The 18,923-nt window shown below is 35.3% G+C and overlaps 1 protein-coding gene across 1 annotated transcript; it reads left to right on the top strand.

The window, feature by feature from the left end:
- The first annotated feature begins 17,375 nt into the window (after positions 1-17,375).
- LOC122608989 (merozoite surface antigen 2-like) lies at positions 17,376-18,527 on the top strand. The gene is made up of 2 exons (XM_043782054.1): positions 17,376-17,808; positions 18,295-18,527. Exons 1-2 carry the CDS (start codon positions 17,376-17,378, stop codon positions 18,525-18,527), a joined length of 666 nt encoding a protein of 221 aa, XP_043637989.1.
- Positions 18,528-18,923: the final 396 nt, after the last annotated feature.

Genomic DNA, 18,923 nt, shown 5'->3' with positions numbered 1-18,923 from the left:
TGCCTCCAAAGATGAAACAACTCAGACTTTGATCGATTTCATCACTTCTACTCAAGTAAATCTTCAACTTCCAGTCCGTTACATCCGTTCGGATAACGGAATTGAGTTCAAAAATGTCGTGTTTGATGAATTTTGTAAATCCAAAGGCATTACTCACCAATTCTCTACGGTTCGTACCCCACAACAAAATGGTGTCATTGAAAGGAGAAATCGAACGCTTGTGAAAGCTGCAAGAACCATGCTTGCTTATTCTAAGTTACCTTCCAACATGTGGGCTGAAGCTGTTGACACTGCTTGTCACACTCAGAATCGGTCCATTGTTAATCAGCGTTTTGAGAAGACTCCTTATGAGGTTGTTAACAAATGGAAACCCAACATCAACTATTTTCATATCTTTGGGTGTGTTTGTTATACTCTGAATGATCGGGAAAATCTTGGAAAGTTCGAGAAGAAAGGTGATGAAGGTTACTTTGTTGGTTATTCCAAGACATTGATTACCTACCGGATCTACAATCGCCAAACAAATATGATTCAAGAAACAATGAATGTTTGGTTTGATGAGATGTCGGGCATGATCTTTGAGCAAGAAAGTTTGCTACCAACAAGTAATGATCCAAGTGCTTCAATTACTTCATCAAGAACTTCTACTTTGGCATCTAAATTCAAGAAGTTTCCAGCTCCAACAAGTGATGAGTTAGATATTCTTTTTGAAGAATTCTACAATTCTAAACCGATTCATGATGAAGAACCTCAAGTCATCGTGGAACCAGTTTCAAACAATGATCCAGTTCCTGACAACCATCATGAATCATCATCAAGTTCTTCTGAGCAAAATGCTACTTCTTCTAGTAGTAGTTCTTCATCCTCTTCTAATGATTCTTCTTCTCAATCCTCTCCTGATAATTCTTCTCCAGTGAATGTTCAAGAACAACCTACCCAATTTACCCAGACTACCAATCCGATAAACACTCCAAATGTATATGTGCCTCTTGATTTCGATCATCCATCTTACGAGGAAGTTGTTCTACCAAGCTATGATTCCATCTCTCATCAAAACTCTGGTTTTAATGATGATGATGTTGATGTCAATCAACAAGATCTTCTTCCTCATGATCGCAAATGGTCACGTATGGAAGCCATTCGGATTTTCTTAGCTTATGCCGCATTCAGAAACTTCACTGTGTTTCAAATGGATGTGAAGACAGCTTTCTTGAATGGTGATCTCAAAGAAGAAGTTTACATTGAACAACCAGAAGGTTTTGTTGATCCGAAAAGACCAAACCATGTCTACAGGTTAGACAAGGCTCTCTACGGTCTTAAGCAAGCACCCCGAGCATGATATGATTCCTTATCTACTTTCTTGATTCGAGGTGGCTTTACCAAAGGCACAATTGACCCTACCCTATTCATTCGTAAACAAGGTAAGCATGTTCTTCTTGTCCAAATATATGTTGATGACATTATCTTTGGGTCAACCAGTCAAACATTTTGCCAAAACTTTTTCATCTCTAATGGTTAATCATTTTGAAATGAGCATGATTGGGGGAATGAACTACTTTTTGGGTCTTCAAATCAAACAACTACCAAATGGTATTTTTATATCACAAGGTAAATATATTCATGACATGTTGAAAAAGTTTGATATGACCACCTGTTCTTCAGTTTCAACTCCAATTGCTGCTCGTACAAGTATTAATGCTGATAAAAATGGGAAACCATTTGACCAAAAGAGATATAGAAGTATGATTGGTTCATTGTTGTATCTTACAGCATCTCGCCCAGATATAATGTTTGCAACATGTATGTGTGCTAGGTATCAAGCTGCTCCAACTGATTTACATTTTCAAGCTGTGAAAGGAATATTTCGTTATCTGAAGGGTACACCCAATTTAGGTCTCTGGTATCCAAGGGATACTGGATTCAATTTAACTGCTTATTCAGATGCAGATCATGCAGGTTGTAAGCTTGATCGCAAGAGCACTTCCAGTACTTTACAATTTTTGGGTGATAAGATTGTGAGTTGGTCTTCCAAGAAACAAAATTGTGTGTCACTATCAACAGCTGAAGCTGAATATGTGGCTGCGGCTAGTTGTTGTGCTCAAGTGTTATGGATGAAAACTCAGCTTACTGATTATGGTCTGAAATATGATCATATTCCCATCTATTGTGACTCTCAAAGTGCCATTGCTATTGCAATCAACTCAGTAAACCACTCTCGATCAAAGCATATAGATGTGAGATATCATTTTCTCAAAGATCATATTGAGAAAGGTGACATCGAACTCTATTTTGTGGGAACTGACTATCAGCTTGCAGATTTGTTCACTAAACCACTGGATGAGAAAAAGGTTTAACTTTCTTATCTCTAAGCTTGGCATGTTAAATCTTGAACCTTAACTTATTTTGTTCTTGATACATTCTTGAAAAACAAAATACAAAATTTGAAAAGACAAAAATCAAATACAAAAATATTAAATTTTGGAAAAATAACAAAAAGATTTTTCTTTATTTTTTTAATATCTTAGTGGTTTACATATACTCTGTATGTAACCCGTGCTTGAACGATTTATTTACTTCAAAATGGCTTATACATACTCTGTGTATAACCCGTTCTTAAAAAGTTTTATTTATTTGTCAATAGAACTATTTTTCTTATCAAAAGATTTTGTTACTCTCAATTGTTGATATGAGAAGCGACGGATTGAACGCCTTTGTGTACTCCCTAGTTGTCTCATCTTGAACAATTGATTGAGTTAAATTTGTGCTTAAATGTTTTATTTGCATCCAACTTGTTGATGTAAGATGCGAAGGATTGAACGCCCTTGTGTACTCTCTAATAGTCTTACTATGAACATTGTTGTTGACGCAAAACTTTGTGTTTCTTAAAAACTTATTCACTTTTAGACTCTCAAATTTTTTTTGTTTTATTTTTCATGTATATATCACAACAAAGTTTTTACTCTTTTTGACTTCACAAAAACCAATTTTTGCTCTACCTGTTCTATGAATTTTTTTTTTAAGATCTACCTTTGCATAAATTAAGGGGGAGTTTGTGATTTCAAAACTTCAAATGTGTTTCAAATCATTTTCTTACACACATTTGATGATTTTCAAATGATTCTCATCAATTGAAGTTCGGTGTTTAGTTTGCACTTGAGAGATTGATTCACTCCATGAACTTCATCATCACCGATAAGTTCTAACCCCGGAGTATTCAATTTTTTCATTAGATTGTAAGGGTATTTTGAGTGATGATGGTTTCGAGCAAATAGGATGGAGGGAGTAAAGTCGAAAAGTGAGAGGTTATGGTGATATGTTGTGAGAAAAGGGTTAAAAGAAATGACACCCTTCCCTAAAACTCTCAAATAGCCGGGTACAACACATTTCTATCGGATGTCATTTGTTGATATCTTGATAAAGACTTCATGAACCCAGTGAAGCGATGCACATCTTTACCTAACCACTCAAGTGTTTCTTAACAAATACTTGTTTCATTTCTCACGGAGATTTTTTACATTTCTATTGACTCTTCATTTGGAAGATGTTGATATTGAAAAAAGGGAGACATTCTGCTCCAGTCCCCGACTTCATTTGATCACGTTGTGTCTAGAGCTATCTTGCTCGATCATTCATTTGATCATTTTCATTTTCTTAAGACACTTTCGAGTCATATCTTTGTGATATTATTGCATATCTATGTGATATAGCCGGAACATTTGTAGTGATATCTTCAATGATATTCCACGATGATCAAATGGAAATCCTACCAATGCTAATATCTTTTCCAACGTTGAACGTATGTCTCATAATTGCACGAGTGTAATTTTTTTGAGTAAACGAGAAGTCTATCAGTGACCTCAGATGTTTCCTAAAAAGTCTTTAAGGATAATAGATTGTGGTTATCGAACGCTTTAGGTGACACTGACCATGATTTATATTCTTTGAAGCAATCTCGTAATTGAAAAGCTACAAGACCGAACTATGTTAGAAAATTGCTTTATGCATAATTCAATGATACATAGGAAATCCGAAAAATGTCATACATTTCTTTCGGTCATTTCATTAATCCTTTTGATTTTTGAACTTGTTAACGGATCATCCTTATCCGGTTTTTTCATATCTCATCTCACAAACACAAAAACCACCAATATCATACTATAACATTTATATCAACATCTTCAACCTTACATTTTAGTAACCCTTAGGATTCTTTGGGTTAGGATTATTGAATTGGGTTGATGTGTTGCTGTTTGATACTTCTCTATGCAAATCTAGTTTTAACTTGTGATATTTTCTTTTTGGTTAATCAATCAATGTTTGCATAATGACATTGGTTCCCAACTTTGTCATTATGAGGGGGAGAAAAAGATTATAATTGATTGAGAAAGAAAATCTTTGAGCTTGATTTGTGCAAACATGGAGTTAGCAAGAAGGTTGTAGTGAGTGTATGGAGGTTACGGATAAAAGATAAGAGAGAATATTTAGTGTATGGGATTGATGGGAAAATTATGATTAATAGAAATTCAGTCAATTGAGCTTAGATTTTCAGAATTGAGTTCTTGACTTGGAAAAAGGATAATTACAAAAGATAAGGATATGATGTTCAAAGATGCTCCAAAATGCTTACACTCATGAATTGAGGGGGAGCATGATTAATTCAAGTTTTGTTCAAAAAGTTTACTCTCCAAAGTTTTTAAGTCAAAATGACAAAGATCAAAGCTACAAAAGTTGAAAGATTGATTGGAAGATTCAAGACAAAGAAGTAAAGCTTCGAAAGAGTCTTCATCAACACATTTCATTCAAGATCTTCAAAGTCATATGATAATACTTGATCAAGAAGATTCAATGCATATATCAAGGGGGAGGGTTTAAGTTTTTGCTACTTCATTCCAAGGAAACAAATTTTCATTCAAGAATCAAAGATTGAAGAACCAAAGCCAACTTTATACCTTCCGCACTTCAAAAGACAACTCTGACTCATGGTTCAACAATTTTCAAAGATTCTAGACTCATTCTTTTTATTCTCTGTTCAAAAAGAACATTGAGAATTTCATCATGTTTTAACTTCAAGAAGTCCAAGACCAAGATTGATTCAAGTTCTCCAGAGACGATGAAAAAGCTTTGAAGACTTGTTTCATCACACTAATTGTCTTCACCATTGGGCTCATCAACTTAATTCCTACAAGACAAAATAACACGTACTTCATTCATTACAATATATCACTAAGGGGGAGAATGTTAGAAATCCAAAAATAGTGATAAATTGTAATTTAAGTTAGTGGACGTTGTTGTTGTTAAGACATGGTGAAATGATTTCTAAAGTTGAGGGACTAGGAGGGTCAATTAGCTTAATTGTAGAGTTAGACTATAAATACCCTCAACTCCTTAGAAATCATAAGCCTTTGATCTATTTTTTACATACAACTTAATTCAGATCGTCTCTCTCTCTCTCTCTCTCTCTCTCTCTCTCTCTCTCTCTCTTTCTCTAGAAAATCACACACACTAAACACACCAAGAACACACACACTTGAACCTTGAGATCGAATCGAGAGCAGAAATCGTGTTATTTCAAATATAAATGTTTATAGATAGGTTTGGACGTGTGGTGATCGTTGAACACTTATACTTGAACTTAGCTCATTGGTGCTCGACAAAGCTGAGTTTCGTAGCTCCCTACTCGATTGAGATATCGAATGGAAAGTGCACGCATACTTGTTTGATTGACTTATTGACGGTTTGACTTGATTATTTGGTTTAATATGCATTCGTTGTAATTACATGTTGTGTTTAGAGTAGTTGTGCATGGAAGATGATGATGTCTTTAAAGGGTTATAGATGTGGTGGGAAGGCTACGAGTGACCCTATATATAAGCATCTATGATTCTTTGAATGTAAAGTCATATGAAATGTATGTATCTTGTGATTTGGTTGATTTGTTGGACACGAGGACTTATGATTGTGGCGGATACCCACGTATTGTTACACTTTGTTTACACTTTTATTTACATATTAAGATACTAGTTGATTGATGAATGATGACGGTTGTGAGACATGAGAGTTGCCACAACTGTGCGGACCGAGTACTTCCAAGTACTTGATGATATGTACGGGACGTACACAGACCCCGAGTATATAGACGTATATACTTGATGATTTTGAGATGCCACGTTGGTTGGGTCAACGACATCGTGAGTATCGTTGCACTGGATGAGGTTGTAAGACATATATGACACATATTCTTTGTTATTGACATCACACATGCATATTCATGACACGCATTGCTCATTATTTTGTGGAACATTGTTGGCTTGTTATGTAACGAGGTTTGCTATAAGCTTACCTATCTTGATTGACATTGTGACGTATAAAGGCTACTTGTAAGGCATTACCTTCCTTTATTTATACTTACTGTAATGGTTCCTTGTGATCCATCACTACGAACTCACCAACCTATTGTTGACCTTTTTTAGTGCACTTTTCAGGTATTCGGGTGAAAACTCAGACGAGATGGCTATTTCTTGCTTTTGCTGGGACATGGCACGATTTTCTTGGATCCGTGATCCGTATGCCTCCTTCTAGGGTTTATGTTTAAAACCATTAAAGTTTAAGTGTATTGTTTTGTAACCGTTTGATGACTTCTTGTTTATCTTGAATTATGTAGCTTAAATGTTTAGTTTGGGTTCAACGAATCATTTTAATTCATGTAGTTTATATTCCACGATAATTCCACAATGTGCTATATGATTTCCATGATATTCCGAGCTCTAGTTCGGGGTGTTACAACAAGATGTAATGATCTAGTTAAGAAAGACCTTACTACAAAGTAAAGCAACCATTTTGAGAGTGAAATTACTTACCAAATCTCCTTTGAGGATTCAATCTGATTTTGAGCTTAAAGAGGAGATAAACACTTGAAACCAAAGAGATTCTTGGAACTTTGAAGATGACTTTTAGTATTATACAAGTTTACTTGTAATTTTTCTTGACCACTTGATGACAAATTGCAAGAAGATAACGAGAAAGAGAATGTGTGTGAGGGTTCTTGCATAAGAAAGAAATCGATAAGGAAAAAGAGTTGGTGGGTGGGTAGAGTAGGCTTATTCTTCTCATCTACCTACACTGGTAGTTACTACCCCACGAATACCAAAACATATAACGTAAATGTCTACAAACATAAGTTATTAAGGATTTCCAAGATTAGTCGACGTTGTCAATTAGTCAAAAAAGTTTAACACCTATAATGAAAAAAATAAACGGGTCAAACTGACAACTGTTACAATATTAGTCATGGAATTTTGCTCCTTCACGGAATGCTTCTCCTTTTGAGATTGTGCTGGATTTATACCTAAAGACACCACCGCCATCTTTTGAGCCCTGACCAGGATCGTCTCAAGGTATTCTTGGTGTTGCACCTTTGCAAGAGTATGCTGCTTTAAAAGCTTCCTACATAGATCAAGCTTTGCACACCATGACAATAAACCCTCCAGATCATGGATTTGGGAGCCAAAAATCACATGAGTAACATGACACGTTTACAATAATAGCATGACGAAACTTGTTTTTTCCTTGCAACTTGTTTGGCGCTGCAACAAAAACATTACGAGGTGAAAACCGGTGGCTTGGCCTTCGTCGATGGTTTTTTATCTTATATCTCGGTTCTATCTGTAAATGGCATAAGTTTTTCCGATCATTTTACAACCTTAGTACTTAAAGTAATGAGTTGATTCTAGATTATGTACTTAGAGGGTGGTTATTATAAAACAACTATTATAGTAAAATAAGTAAGATAGAATGCGGACCATCCGATCTTGATCTTTGTCATTTATTAAGATAATTAATTTATTATTATATTTAATAAGTTAATATTAAATTTAAGGGTATAATTGACATTTACATCCAAAACATTTCTTCTCTTTATTCCAGATTTCCAATTTCTTTTTGAAATTTTTGATGCACGCGTATGTCTTTTTGTAAATAAAGATGCACAATAGGTTTTTGATTGACATAGTCTATTTTTCATTTAAAAACAACTTTCTTCAGTATAATGTTTAAGTTGATTCTCAATAATATATTAAAAATGTATAAATGGTTGCACAGTGTGATTTCACTAATGGACTTTGATGCATATCGATAAATATTGATTCACAACAATCCATTTTAAATCTATAAACTACAAATACTCGATCTATGGGATATCAACAAGCTTAAAACATTATAATAAACCCAAGTTTTTACAACCACCATTAAATCTTAAAATCCTAATATTAGTGCATAATTCTCAGTGACATGAGCATTCTAGATATGTGAAGTATATTTGTGTATAAGTTCAAGTCTTATAACTTGTAATTACCGTTTGTCTTAATATTACCTTGGCATATTTTGTTGAGCCAATTGGGATCCAACTTATGTTTATATGTTTGTTTATTATTTGTCTTTTGCAGGTTTTAGACATAACATGTAAAGAGTCTTTAAGTTCATATTGTTTTTGCGTATTAACAGCAGTCGAGATATTAACTTAATGTACTTCCAGAGGGAAGTTAAGGTAATTTTGTTTCTGCGTATTTACAGCAGTACAAACATTATCTTATATACCCACTTCCAATAGGTAATATAGACGACGTTGTTTCTGCGTATTTACAGCAGTTGAAATGTTGTCGAAGGCTAATGCTAGTTCTGCGTATATTTACAGCAGTTAAAGCATTAGTTGAGTTAATGTCAGTTCTACGTCTTGACAGCAGTAAAGACATTAACTCAGAGTACAATGTCGGTTCTGCGTCTTGACAGCAGTAAAGACATTTACTCACTATCTCCTACGTGTTATTTGAGGGTTCTTAGGAACAAGCAAAAGATTTGGTTGTTCAAAGTAAGAACACTCAAATGGTCATTTGAGAGTTTCTGAGAAACAAGCAAAAGTATGCATGTTCTCAAGAACTCTCAAATGGTTTGCGAGTTTCTGTGGAAACAAGCAAAAGTATGCAATGACCATAGAAACGCGCAAACAGACCAAAACCCTAATAGGCCTTGGGCTTGGAAACACGCATGGGCCTGCGTGTTTCAGAAGACGCAAATGGCCATTTGCGTTTTCCTAGCCTTTGCCTATAAATAGAGGGTGTGTGTATGCGTGTTCTAACAAGAGTGTAGAGAGAGAAACTTAAGAACACGCATAAGCTTTTCTTGTGGGTGATACTCGTCTCGTGCACGAACCGCAAACACACACCCGGCCCCCCAAACAGCTCATAGACTGCAGATTACCACGTGTTTGGTAAGGTGCGTCCGAAGAGCCGTTTCCGGAGTGTTTATCATCACGTAAAAGATATATATATATATTGATATATATATCATCCAAAGGTAGATATATAAACCGTGGGTTATCTCGAGGAATTTCCGCACCTCGACATATCCTTAAGTCAATATCTGGTTAGATAAGAGGACAAGACCCGAGGGACTTACAACTGGTATCCAGAGCCACAAGTTTTCGTAACCTTGAGATTGACAACGGTTTTGTGGTATCCCTTTATTTACTTGATTTAGGTGAAAGTTAATCTTTGGGCACGCTTTTGAAAGAAAGGTTCAAACTTGTTGCCAAATATTGATTAATCTATATCCTAGTAACATTTTCACATAATCTCGTTTATCCTTAAGCAATATCGGGCTCGGGATCTAGGAAATTGTGTGAAAGTGGGGTTTGTGTGTTCTCGAAAAGTGTACTATGCGTGTTCTTGAACACTAGTACCTTTTTGCGCGTTTCGATATTACCAAGGCATTTGTGTGTTCTTGTGTTTTGCTTATTCTTAAAATTTTCAGAGTTCTTGAGATTTTGTGTGTTTCTTGAACTTTGTGTGTTTCTTGAACAGTGTGTGTTTCTCTAGTTTGCGTGTTCTCAGATTTTGCGCGTTCCTGGACATTTTTCGTGTTCCTGGATTTTGCGTGTTCCTACACTTTTGTGTGTTTCATTTGTGTGTTCCCAATTTGCGTGTTTTTGTGTCATTTGTGTGTTTATAAGTTGAACCACATACACAATGGTAGCAAACTATCTTAACCAATTAATACTAATGGACCATGAGACTGGTAAGGGTAATTCACCACCCAAACTAATGATCATAGACCAATACTTTTCTTGGAACGATCGATTTGAATCCTTTATGCAATTCACCGATATTACAATGTGGACTTGTATGACTGAAGGATATAAAGCCCCAACATATGAGAACAGTGGTATTACCAAAGTATATGCTTATCAAGATATGACTGAATCCGATAAAAAATTGTATGAGGCAGAGAAAAAGGCACTTTCATGTTTAAAAATGTTATTGCCACCAGATATACTACATTTGTTTAACGAATTTAATACATCTAAAGAACTTTGGTTAGCATTAAAAAATCATTGTGAAGGGGATGAAACACTTAAAAAGAATAGAAAATACCTTCTAAAGCATCAGTATAATGTATTTAATGGGTTAAGAAGTGAAAACTTAGATCAACTAATTACACGATATTATCATTTGCTATGTGACAACCGTCACCTGACCGTACTTTCCGAAATACTTTTCTAGTCATTTTTAGTTTGTTTCGTTATGTACGTCGTTAGACTCTAAGACTTTATCATGGAATAAATGAATTTATGTTTGGTTCGGGCTTTATGAGCATCTAAACTTTAGAAAAATTGTACGTGGACTCGAGAATAGGAGGAATACTAGTTGTCTTGTGGAAATGCCAAATTAGGTAAAATATTAAAAATTAAATCAATTAAAGATTTAATAAGTAAAAATAGACATGTTTATATCCGTTAGAAAGCTATTAAAAAGTTACGTTTAAATATGACGACAAAATAAATTTACGGGTCATGAGTCTTGTAAAATGGTCGAGTCAAACGAGTTTTAGTAGGGTCAAAGATGGTCAAACTCGGTCAAAGGGGGAAGCATGAACCAATAAAACCCTAGGAACCTAACCCTTTTCCCCTCTCTTCTCTCTCTCTATTTCCAGCCGCCACCCCCCCTTTTCTCTCAAAAACCGATCGGCCAAAGATCAACCACCACCGAACCACCATCAATCATCTTCTTCTTCTTATTTTCTTTGAGTTTGTGGTAAGATTTGCATAGATACGTGTATTGAATCGGTTGTTCTTCATCAAAAATCGTAATTTTTCCTTATATATATATATCCCGGCTATAAATGTATATGTATTTAAATCCGATTTCTTTTTCTTACACACACATATATATATATTCGAAATTTGTACATTATATATATATTATTCCGATTTGGTATGTTTATGTACATATAGATCTGAAAATTTAAAAATATATATATATAAACCAGTTTTGTTATGAAAACAAGAAGGGGATTCGAAAAGTACTACATTTATATATATATTATTCAGTTTTGGTGTATGAATATGAGTATATATGTGCGAAATCATTGTAAATCCGGAATGTTAAACCCGAGATCTTTTTAAATCCGAAGATCTTGGACCGAAATCTTCAAGATCCGGAAACTTATAGCCCGAAATCTTTGAATTCGAAAAATATATATCCGAAATCTTTGTTCTTATCTAGATTTGATGTGATTCTTGTATTTTCGGATCTTTAGCACATGAATATATATGAATTAATTAAACTGTGACAATATATTTATTTTTGGGTTGTTTTTGATTAGATCTAATATAGATCCGGCTTGTTCTAGTAATATATATATATATATTTTTTTTTTTTTGGTTCTTGGAATTGATTTTCGCTTGGTCAACGCCAGTCAAACCGGCTAGAAAAGAGTCTTGGTTCAAAAATTGGATTTGATTTGTATTTTGGAGTTAGGTCAAAGTTTTGGTTCGGTCAAACTTGGTCAACGACGACTTATTGATAAGGATTAGGGTTTTGTATTATATATATTAATGGCTACCACAACTAAGAGAAAAAAAATAATTTCAACTATTGATCTAAACCATTGAAATTCATAATCAAAACAATCTTAACCCTTAAAATTAAAAGTCAATTTAGTTATATTATATATGGTAACCATTTAAATACTATTTAATCTACACTTTTTGAATCATGGATGGTATATACAAATAAGTTACTTACCTACGTACAATTAGCAAATTTTTATGTTTTATATTTTTATATAGAATGACACGTATAAATTACCAATGGATTGAGAATATTTTGAAGTTCAACAGTTTAGAGTGAGTCGAGCACTTTAAAATATTGCAAATAACCTTAATGTGTGATATGTATGGTGAACATTTGAGTTTCATGCTCACCGAGAGATTATATGTATTATACGAGTGGTGTACCCTTAAAATGCAGCGGTGGTGGTAGCGATGGGTAGTGGTGACGGTAACGTGTGGTTATTAATGTAAAAGTAATTGATGTAAAAGGAGGTAGTGTATTTATTTTAAGGATTAAAGTAAAAGAATGTATATTGTAAATAAATTTCATTAAGAATACTATAAGTATATTAACTGAAAATATATTTAAATTAGTGGAAAAAATAGGTAGTTTAGATCGTTAGGGTTGAAAAATATTTTAGAGATTTTTTAAGTTAGATGTAGTGTGTGAGTTAAAAATGTGTTGAAAATTAAGGGTAGTTTAAATATTTTGAAGATTGAAAGTTAAAAAAAAAAGAAAAAAAAAAGAGGGGGGCAGTTTGTTTTATAAAGGAAAAAAAATAATTATATAATACAGATTGTCCATATTTCAAAGGGAGGAGGGCAGTTTGCTACGGTACGGGCGAAGCCCTTGCTGCCCGGCGTCGGCGCCGTAGTTGGGGTGGTCGGAGATGATGGTGGCTGGTGGTGGTTGTCTCGCGAAGGAAAAAATCTAAAAATTTTAAACCCTAAAATGCTAAAAAAGTTGTACTTACACATGTGTAAGTCTCGCCAGAGATGGTCGCCATCGCCGGAGGATCATGGTGGTGGTCGGAGATGGAAGGAAGAAAGAAGAAGAAGTTTGTAAGTTAACTTACACATGTACTATAAAAAGTACATATACTACAAATGGAAGGAAGAAGGAAGAAGTGTGTAAGTTAACTTACACATATACTATAAAAAGTACATGTACCACATATAACTTTCATATATATATATGGGGGAAGGAATATGGGCTGTTATGCACCCAACTTGGGTGAAAAACCACTCACATACCAATATTTTATTATTTTGAATAAATGTTTGGCCCTCCATGATATTTAATATTTAAAAAAGTTTCTTCTACAACATACTTTTTTATATCATTTCACATGTGAATGGACAAAAAAAAAACATATAATCCAATACAAAAAAATGGTTTTCAAAATAAGGAAAGTTATATATATATATATATAGGGGTAACGTTATTTTGAGAACTCTTTTTTTGCGAGAACCTTTAAGAACTTTTCAAATCAAGCCCAACCGATGATTGTTCTTTACATGAAAATTGTTTTTTGGTTGTATTCTGAATAATTTATGTGTAATTTTGAAGTTTATAATTGTGTGGAGCATGAATTATCATCCGTTATACAATTATGTGGAGATTTGGATTCTTGATCACATGTGTACGAATATTGCTATGATCACATGTATGCAAGTCAATCACATGTAATCACAGAAATATTCGTACACATGTGATCAATAATCCAAATCTTCACATAATTGTATAAAGGACGATAATCCATGCCTCCATACAATTATAAACTTCAAAATTACATATAAGTTATTCAGAAAACAATAAAAGAAAATGTTCTCAAAATAACTTTTCACTATATATATATATATTGTTTCTAACTTGGTCAACGACCGGGTATAGATCTAGTTATTTAGGTCATTTAGGCAAAAATTAAAGAATTTAAACAAAGTTAAATTAGATTTAAATTAATTTGACCCTTGTTTATAATTAAATTCCAATTTTTCATAATTACGAAATAAATATGGATATATGTATATAAATATATACAAAAAGACTTATTAGACATAACTATATATGTACAAGAATTAAATAGATAGGGACATCTGTATATATAAACGAATTAAAATTTATATGGACATATGACTAAATATATATATATATATATATTAAAAAGACGTTGTAAGGACCATATATAAATTATACATTCGTATAACAATAATTAATAATGTATCGAACTTTATATATTTTATAATAGTTACATATAAATGCAAAGATTAAAAAACTTTGTAAAGACGATGTACCAATTATATGACTTTCCGGACTTAATATATTTTATAATGACGTTGACACGAAGACTTAACGGATATAAACAATAAAACGTGACATTATTAAATGAACTATTTCCTTGGACAACTTATAAGCACAAACGACTATTATATACATATATATATATATATTAAGACATTGGATAACACATAATAACATTTCCTAAGACACTGGTATAAGACATGGACTTGTGCAATTAATTAAGTTCTTATGGAGTGACTTCTGAACGATGTAGGACTGTTGGGCAGATAGTGAGCTTGTTTCGAGTGTATCTGACTGTTCGTGTTCTTGTTCGTTGATCTAGAATATTTGTGCTTGTGCTGCTTTCAGGTGAGTTTCGTAGCCCCTCTTTTTACAAGTTTTGGGGTGGAAAGTATACTTATTTTCAAACAGTTTTGTCGGTTTCTGTTTTATGTTCAATATTGAGCCTGTGCGTATAGACTTACTTGTGCCATTTGACGTGCTTTGATCTGGTTGTTTGTGTGTGATTATGTGTTTATTTGTTGTGCTTTGGACGTACTTATTGTATGAGTTGAGACTTGAGACTTTGGACTAAGGCAGGTACCGTAAGGCCGGACTTTGAGACATTGAGATACTTGGACTTATTATGGCGTAACTCTGCTCGTTATATATTGAACTATTACTTGTTTAGACTTAAAAGAATCGACAAAAGACTTATTTCTTTTATTAGACTTTTGACAATAAACCTACGAACTCACCAACCTTTGTGTTGACACGTTTTAGTATACTTTTCAGGTGCTCAGGCTAATCAGGGATAAAAGGCTGCCATGCTAGTGTAACAACCGCCTTAGAAATAATTTAAATAAATCCATGATATGTTCTAGTTTCGAATATGTGCTCACATGAAGGTCTATTCAATCTTAAATCTTGAATTATATGACGAGTCTATGGTCTATTGTGATAAGAATATTAGGTTTCAAGACGTAAGCGATTGTATTCAAGAAATTCTAGTCCGAAAATGTTTCATTTAGACCCTACATTTATTAGAATCATTAATTAAGGAAAAACTATAAAAGGGTTAGAAAACCCCATTTTTCCACTTCTTCACCATTTTCTCCCCATCTCACCTCTCTCTCTCTCTAAAAACACACACATACATTCACCATCTTCACCCACAAAAAAAATTCATCATTTGATTTTGAGTTGTTAAACCAAGATTTCTTGCATTTTTAGCTTCCTTGTGATAATCAAAACATATTTCTAGCATCGATTTTCAGGTTGACATCAAGACATACTTGGATTCGAGTAGATATATTTTACTATATCTGTGCTTATACTCTGTGCTCGCAGAACTACGTTGTAGCAGATCACTGTGAGTCTTTGTAGCCCCTTTTTCTTTACTTATTTCGGGGTGAAAGGAATACTACTCATGCTTTTATACATGTCGTAACTACTTTTACTACTCTTCGGCTATTTGACTACTTGATAATACTAGCCAGTCCTATTGAGGATTGTGTGTGCTCTATTGATACTATTAGCCGGTCCTATTGAGGATTGTGTGTGCTCTATTGATACTACTAGCCGGTCCTATTGAGGATTGTGTGTGCTCTATTGATACTATTGGCCGGTCCTATTGAGGATTGTGTGTGCTCTATTGATACTATTAGCCGGTCTTATTGAGGATTGTGTGTGCTCTATTGGTACTATTAGCCGGTCCTATCGAGGATTGTGTGTGCTCGCTTACTTATGTGCAAGTTGGTCACTAGCCACTACATACTACTTTACACTTGAGATCTATTGACGACATAAAATGCTTTTATACTACTTCTTTATACTCAAACCTACGAACTCACCAACCTTTGTGTTGACTCTTTTAAGTATTCCTTTCAGGTAATCAGGCTAATCGTGGCTAGGAGTGGTAGCATGGGACTATTAGCAGACTTCAGGATTTAGGGTTGGAGTTTGCATGCTTGTACTTTGTGGTTGGTGGCAATATGCCCAATCGTATCCCCTGCGTGGGACTTTTCGTACTTGATTTGATCATCTTTGTTGAACTTGTGTGTAATAACTACTACTATGCTTGTTTGGTTATGAAATTGACTATTTATGTTTATTCTAAGCACTCATTTAGTATTCCTATGTAACATCCATGTGCGCGTGTGCTTTTTCTTACATCCCGAGTTTTCCGCCGCTGTCCGGGTGTTACAGCTAGGCTGGACTTCGGAGATTAGTACTCCTTAGTAATTGTCAGACTTTGAGGCTACATGCCTTGGATTATTTCTTTATGGACTTGGTTGTAATAAGCTATTTTAGCACTGTTATGACTTTGAACTCATGTTTTTAGGAATATATTTATTATATTCTATTTCATTTAGCAGTATCTATATAATTCCATGTCGTGTTGTACTTTTTATGACACCTCATGTTTCCACCAACGGTGGGGTGTTACAGAATAGTATCAGAGCCAGGTTGTAGAAAATTAGGTGGAAAAGCCTAGACTATAACCTAAGAACCCCGTATAGCATTTACGATAGGAATCATAGATGCATTCTAGACGTGCTAACGTCGCTTATATTTTGAGTTCATATCCTGTTTAGACTTATTGACCCTGTGTTTATTTTGACTGTGGCTATTATTTGGTGACTGTGTGCTTTTGGTGTTATTGTGATTACTTATGTGTATTAGAGCAAGATGAAATGATGGCACTAACTAGTATCGCATAGCGATAATCAAAGAAAAGCCTGATCAACTGTTCTATGATTACCGGCATGCCTTGCGACAGTTATTGACATCAGTGATTGCACTTGTAGTGAGAGTGTGGTAGCTACTCTAGGATGCTTAATGGGTGTGGGTTAGGTGGAGGGTTAGCCGCTGGTACACCCTGTATACATACCCGACCAATACCTAGAGAGCATACCAGTACCGTGATCCAACCTTGCATTAGATGTACTAGGGGTATGGAGGGTTAGCCGCTGGTACACCCTATATACATACACCACTAGTGCAACGAATGTAGGTGTTAGATTCGGACCACATTTTAACTGCAATTTAGGATTATATATTATTAGTATATATAGATGTATTGCATTGACATGAATTGCATGAATAGTTTAGGTTCTAGATAGCATTCCTTAGACCATAAGACGAGAGAGCTTACTGAGAGTATCTTGTGATATTAACATCGTCGAGTGTATTTTTCCCCGACTAACGATGCGTGGTTATAGGGCAATGGCAAGAACAAGAACTAGTGCTGGAACTAGCGGCGGTCGTGGAAGAGGCCGTGGAAGAGGTCGAGGAACTGGACGGAGTAGAGGCCGTGGTATTGGTCGTGGCACTGGGCCTGAAGTAGTTCAAGGTGTTGGCCGCGGTGCAGGTCGTGAAAATGAACAAGCTGGAGGTCGAGGTATTGGTCGTGGAGTTGGTCGTGGTGCAGGCCGCGGTGGCGGCCGAGGTAGTGGTCGTGGACGCGGTCGTGGTGAAGCTGAAAATGAAACTACTAATGAGCAAGCTAGAATGCAACCAGACCCAGCCATGATTGCCATGATCACTGAAGTGGTTGATACTATACTCGCACAAAATGCAGAGAATGAAGATGCTCAGTATGATGATGCTGAATATGAGGACGTAGGGGATGATAAGGATGGTGAATATTATGAAGACGTTGATCAAGGAATTCGCCTTGGGAATGTGCCAAGGGGACTTAGAAGTGGTGTCAGGATTTGTACTTACAAAAACTTTAAGGATTGTGGCGTGCAAGAGTATGATGGTAGAGGTGGAGCAATCAAGTTTATTCAATGGTTAGAGAAGATGGAAGCTGTGATTGGTATTAGTGAATGTACTCCTAAACAAAGGGTCAAGTATGTGGCAAACTCTTTCACTAAAGATGCTTTGTCTTGGTGGAACACTCAGTGCCGAATCAGAGGCAGATTAGTGGCAGAGGCGATGTCTTGGTATAACTTCAGAGAGTTGATGATGAAAAAGTTCTGCACAACAACTGAACTGGTGAAGCTAGAACGAGAGTTTTTGGAACATAAGATGGTCGGTGCTGATCATGCTGGATATACCACCCGTTTTAATGAACTTTCAAGGCTTTTTCCGCATTTGGTTGAACCTGAGAACAAAGGTATAGAGAAGTATCTTCGTGGGTTAATTCCTCAGGTTAGGTCGACTATGACTGCTGTTCACCCACTTACTCTAGAGGAGGCTATATTGAGGTCTGAAGCTATGACAAGGGAGTTGGTTCAGTGTGGAACTATTACTGCTGTTGGGACAAAAAGGAAGGAAAGCAGTGGGACGAGTAATAATAAGAAAGTTGGCGATCTGATGGGAAGAGACAAAATAGAGGCAAGGTATTTGCAGTGACTGATGCTGGCAAAAAGGAATATGCGGGTCCTCATCCTAAGTGTACCAAGTGCAATCTTCACCATGCAGCAAATCAGAATTGCTTAACATGCTACAACTGCAATAAGACTGGGCATTTGGCAAATTACTGTCGGGAACCAAGGACTCAGGTGGCACCATTGAATAGGGCACCATTGAATGTTGTACCATTGAATCAAAGGAGACCAAACGGAGTTCGTGGAGGATGTTATGAATGTGGGTCCACTGATCACTATCGAAACACATGTCCTCAGTGGGTTGGGCAATAGGTTCAAGTGGCAGTTCATCCTAACCAGCTATAGATTACTGGACCCAATCAGAATAGGGGCAATCAGGCTCCAGCTGCTAGAGGTCGTGCTTTTGTTCTAAATGCTGCTG

The sequence above is a fragment of the Erigeron canadensis genome, chromosome 7, assembly GCF_010389155.1.
Source record: "Erigeron canadensis isolate Cc75 chromosome 7, C_canadensis_v1, whole genome shotgun sequence".
NCBI classification, from domain to species: domain Eukaryota; kingdom Viridiplantae; phylum Streptophyta; class Magnoliopsida; order Asterales; family Asteraceae; genus Erigeron; species Erigeron canadensis.
This window is presented reverse-complemented; position numbering and strand designations above follow the sequence as displayed.

Bases quoted from the DNA above. Each gene is read 5' to 3' on its own strand.
- LOC122608989 (XM_043782054.1), top strand. From the start codon at position 17,376: ATGCGTGGTTATAGGGCAATGGCAAGAACAAGAACTAGTGCTGGAACT. The intron at 17,809-18,294 runs GTGAATATTATG...ACAAAGGTATAG, and splicing joins CGTAGGGGATGATAAGGATG to AGAAGTATCTTCGTGGGTTA.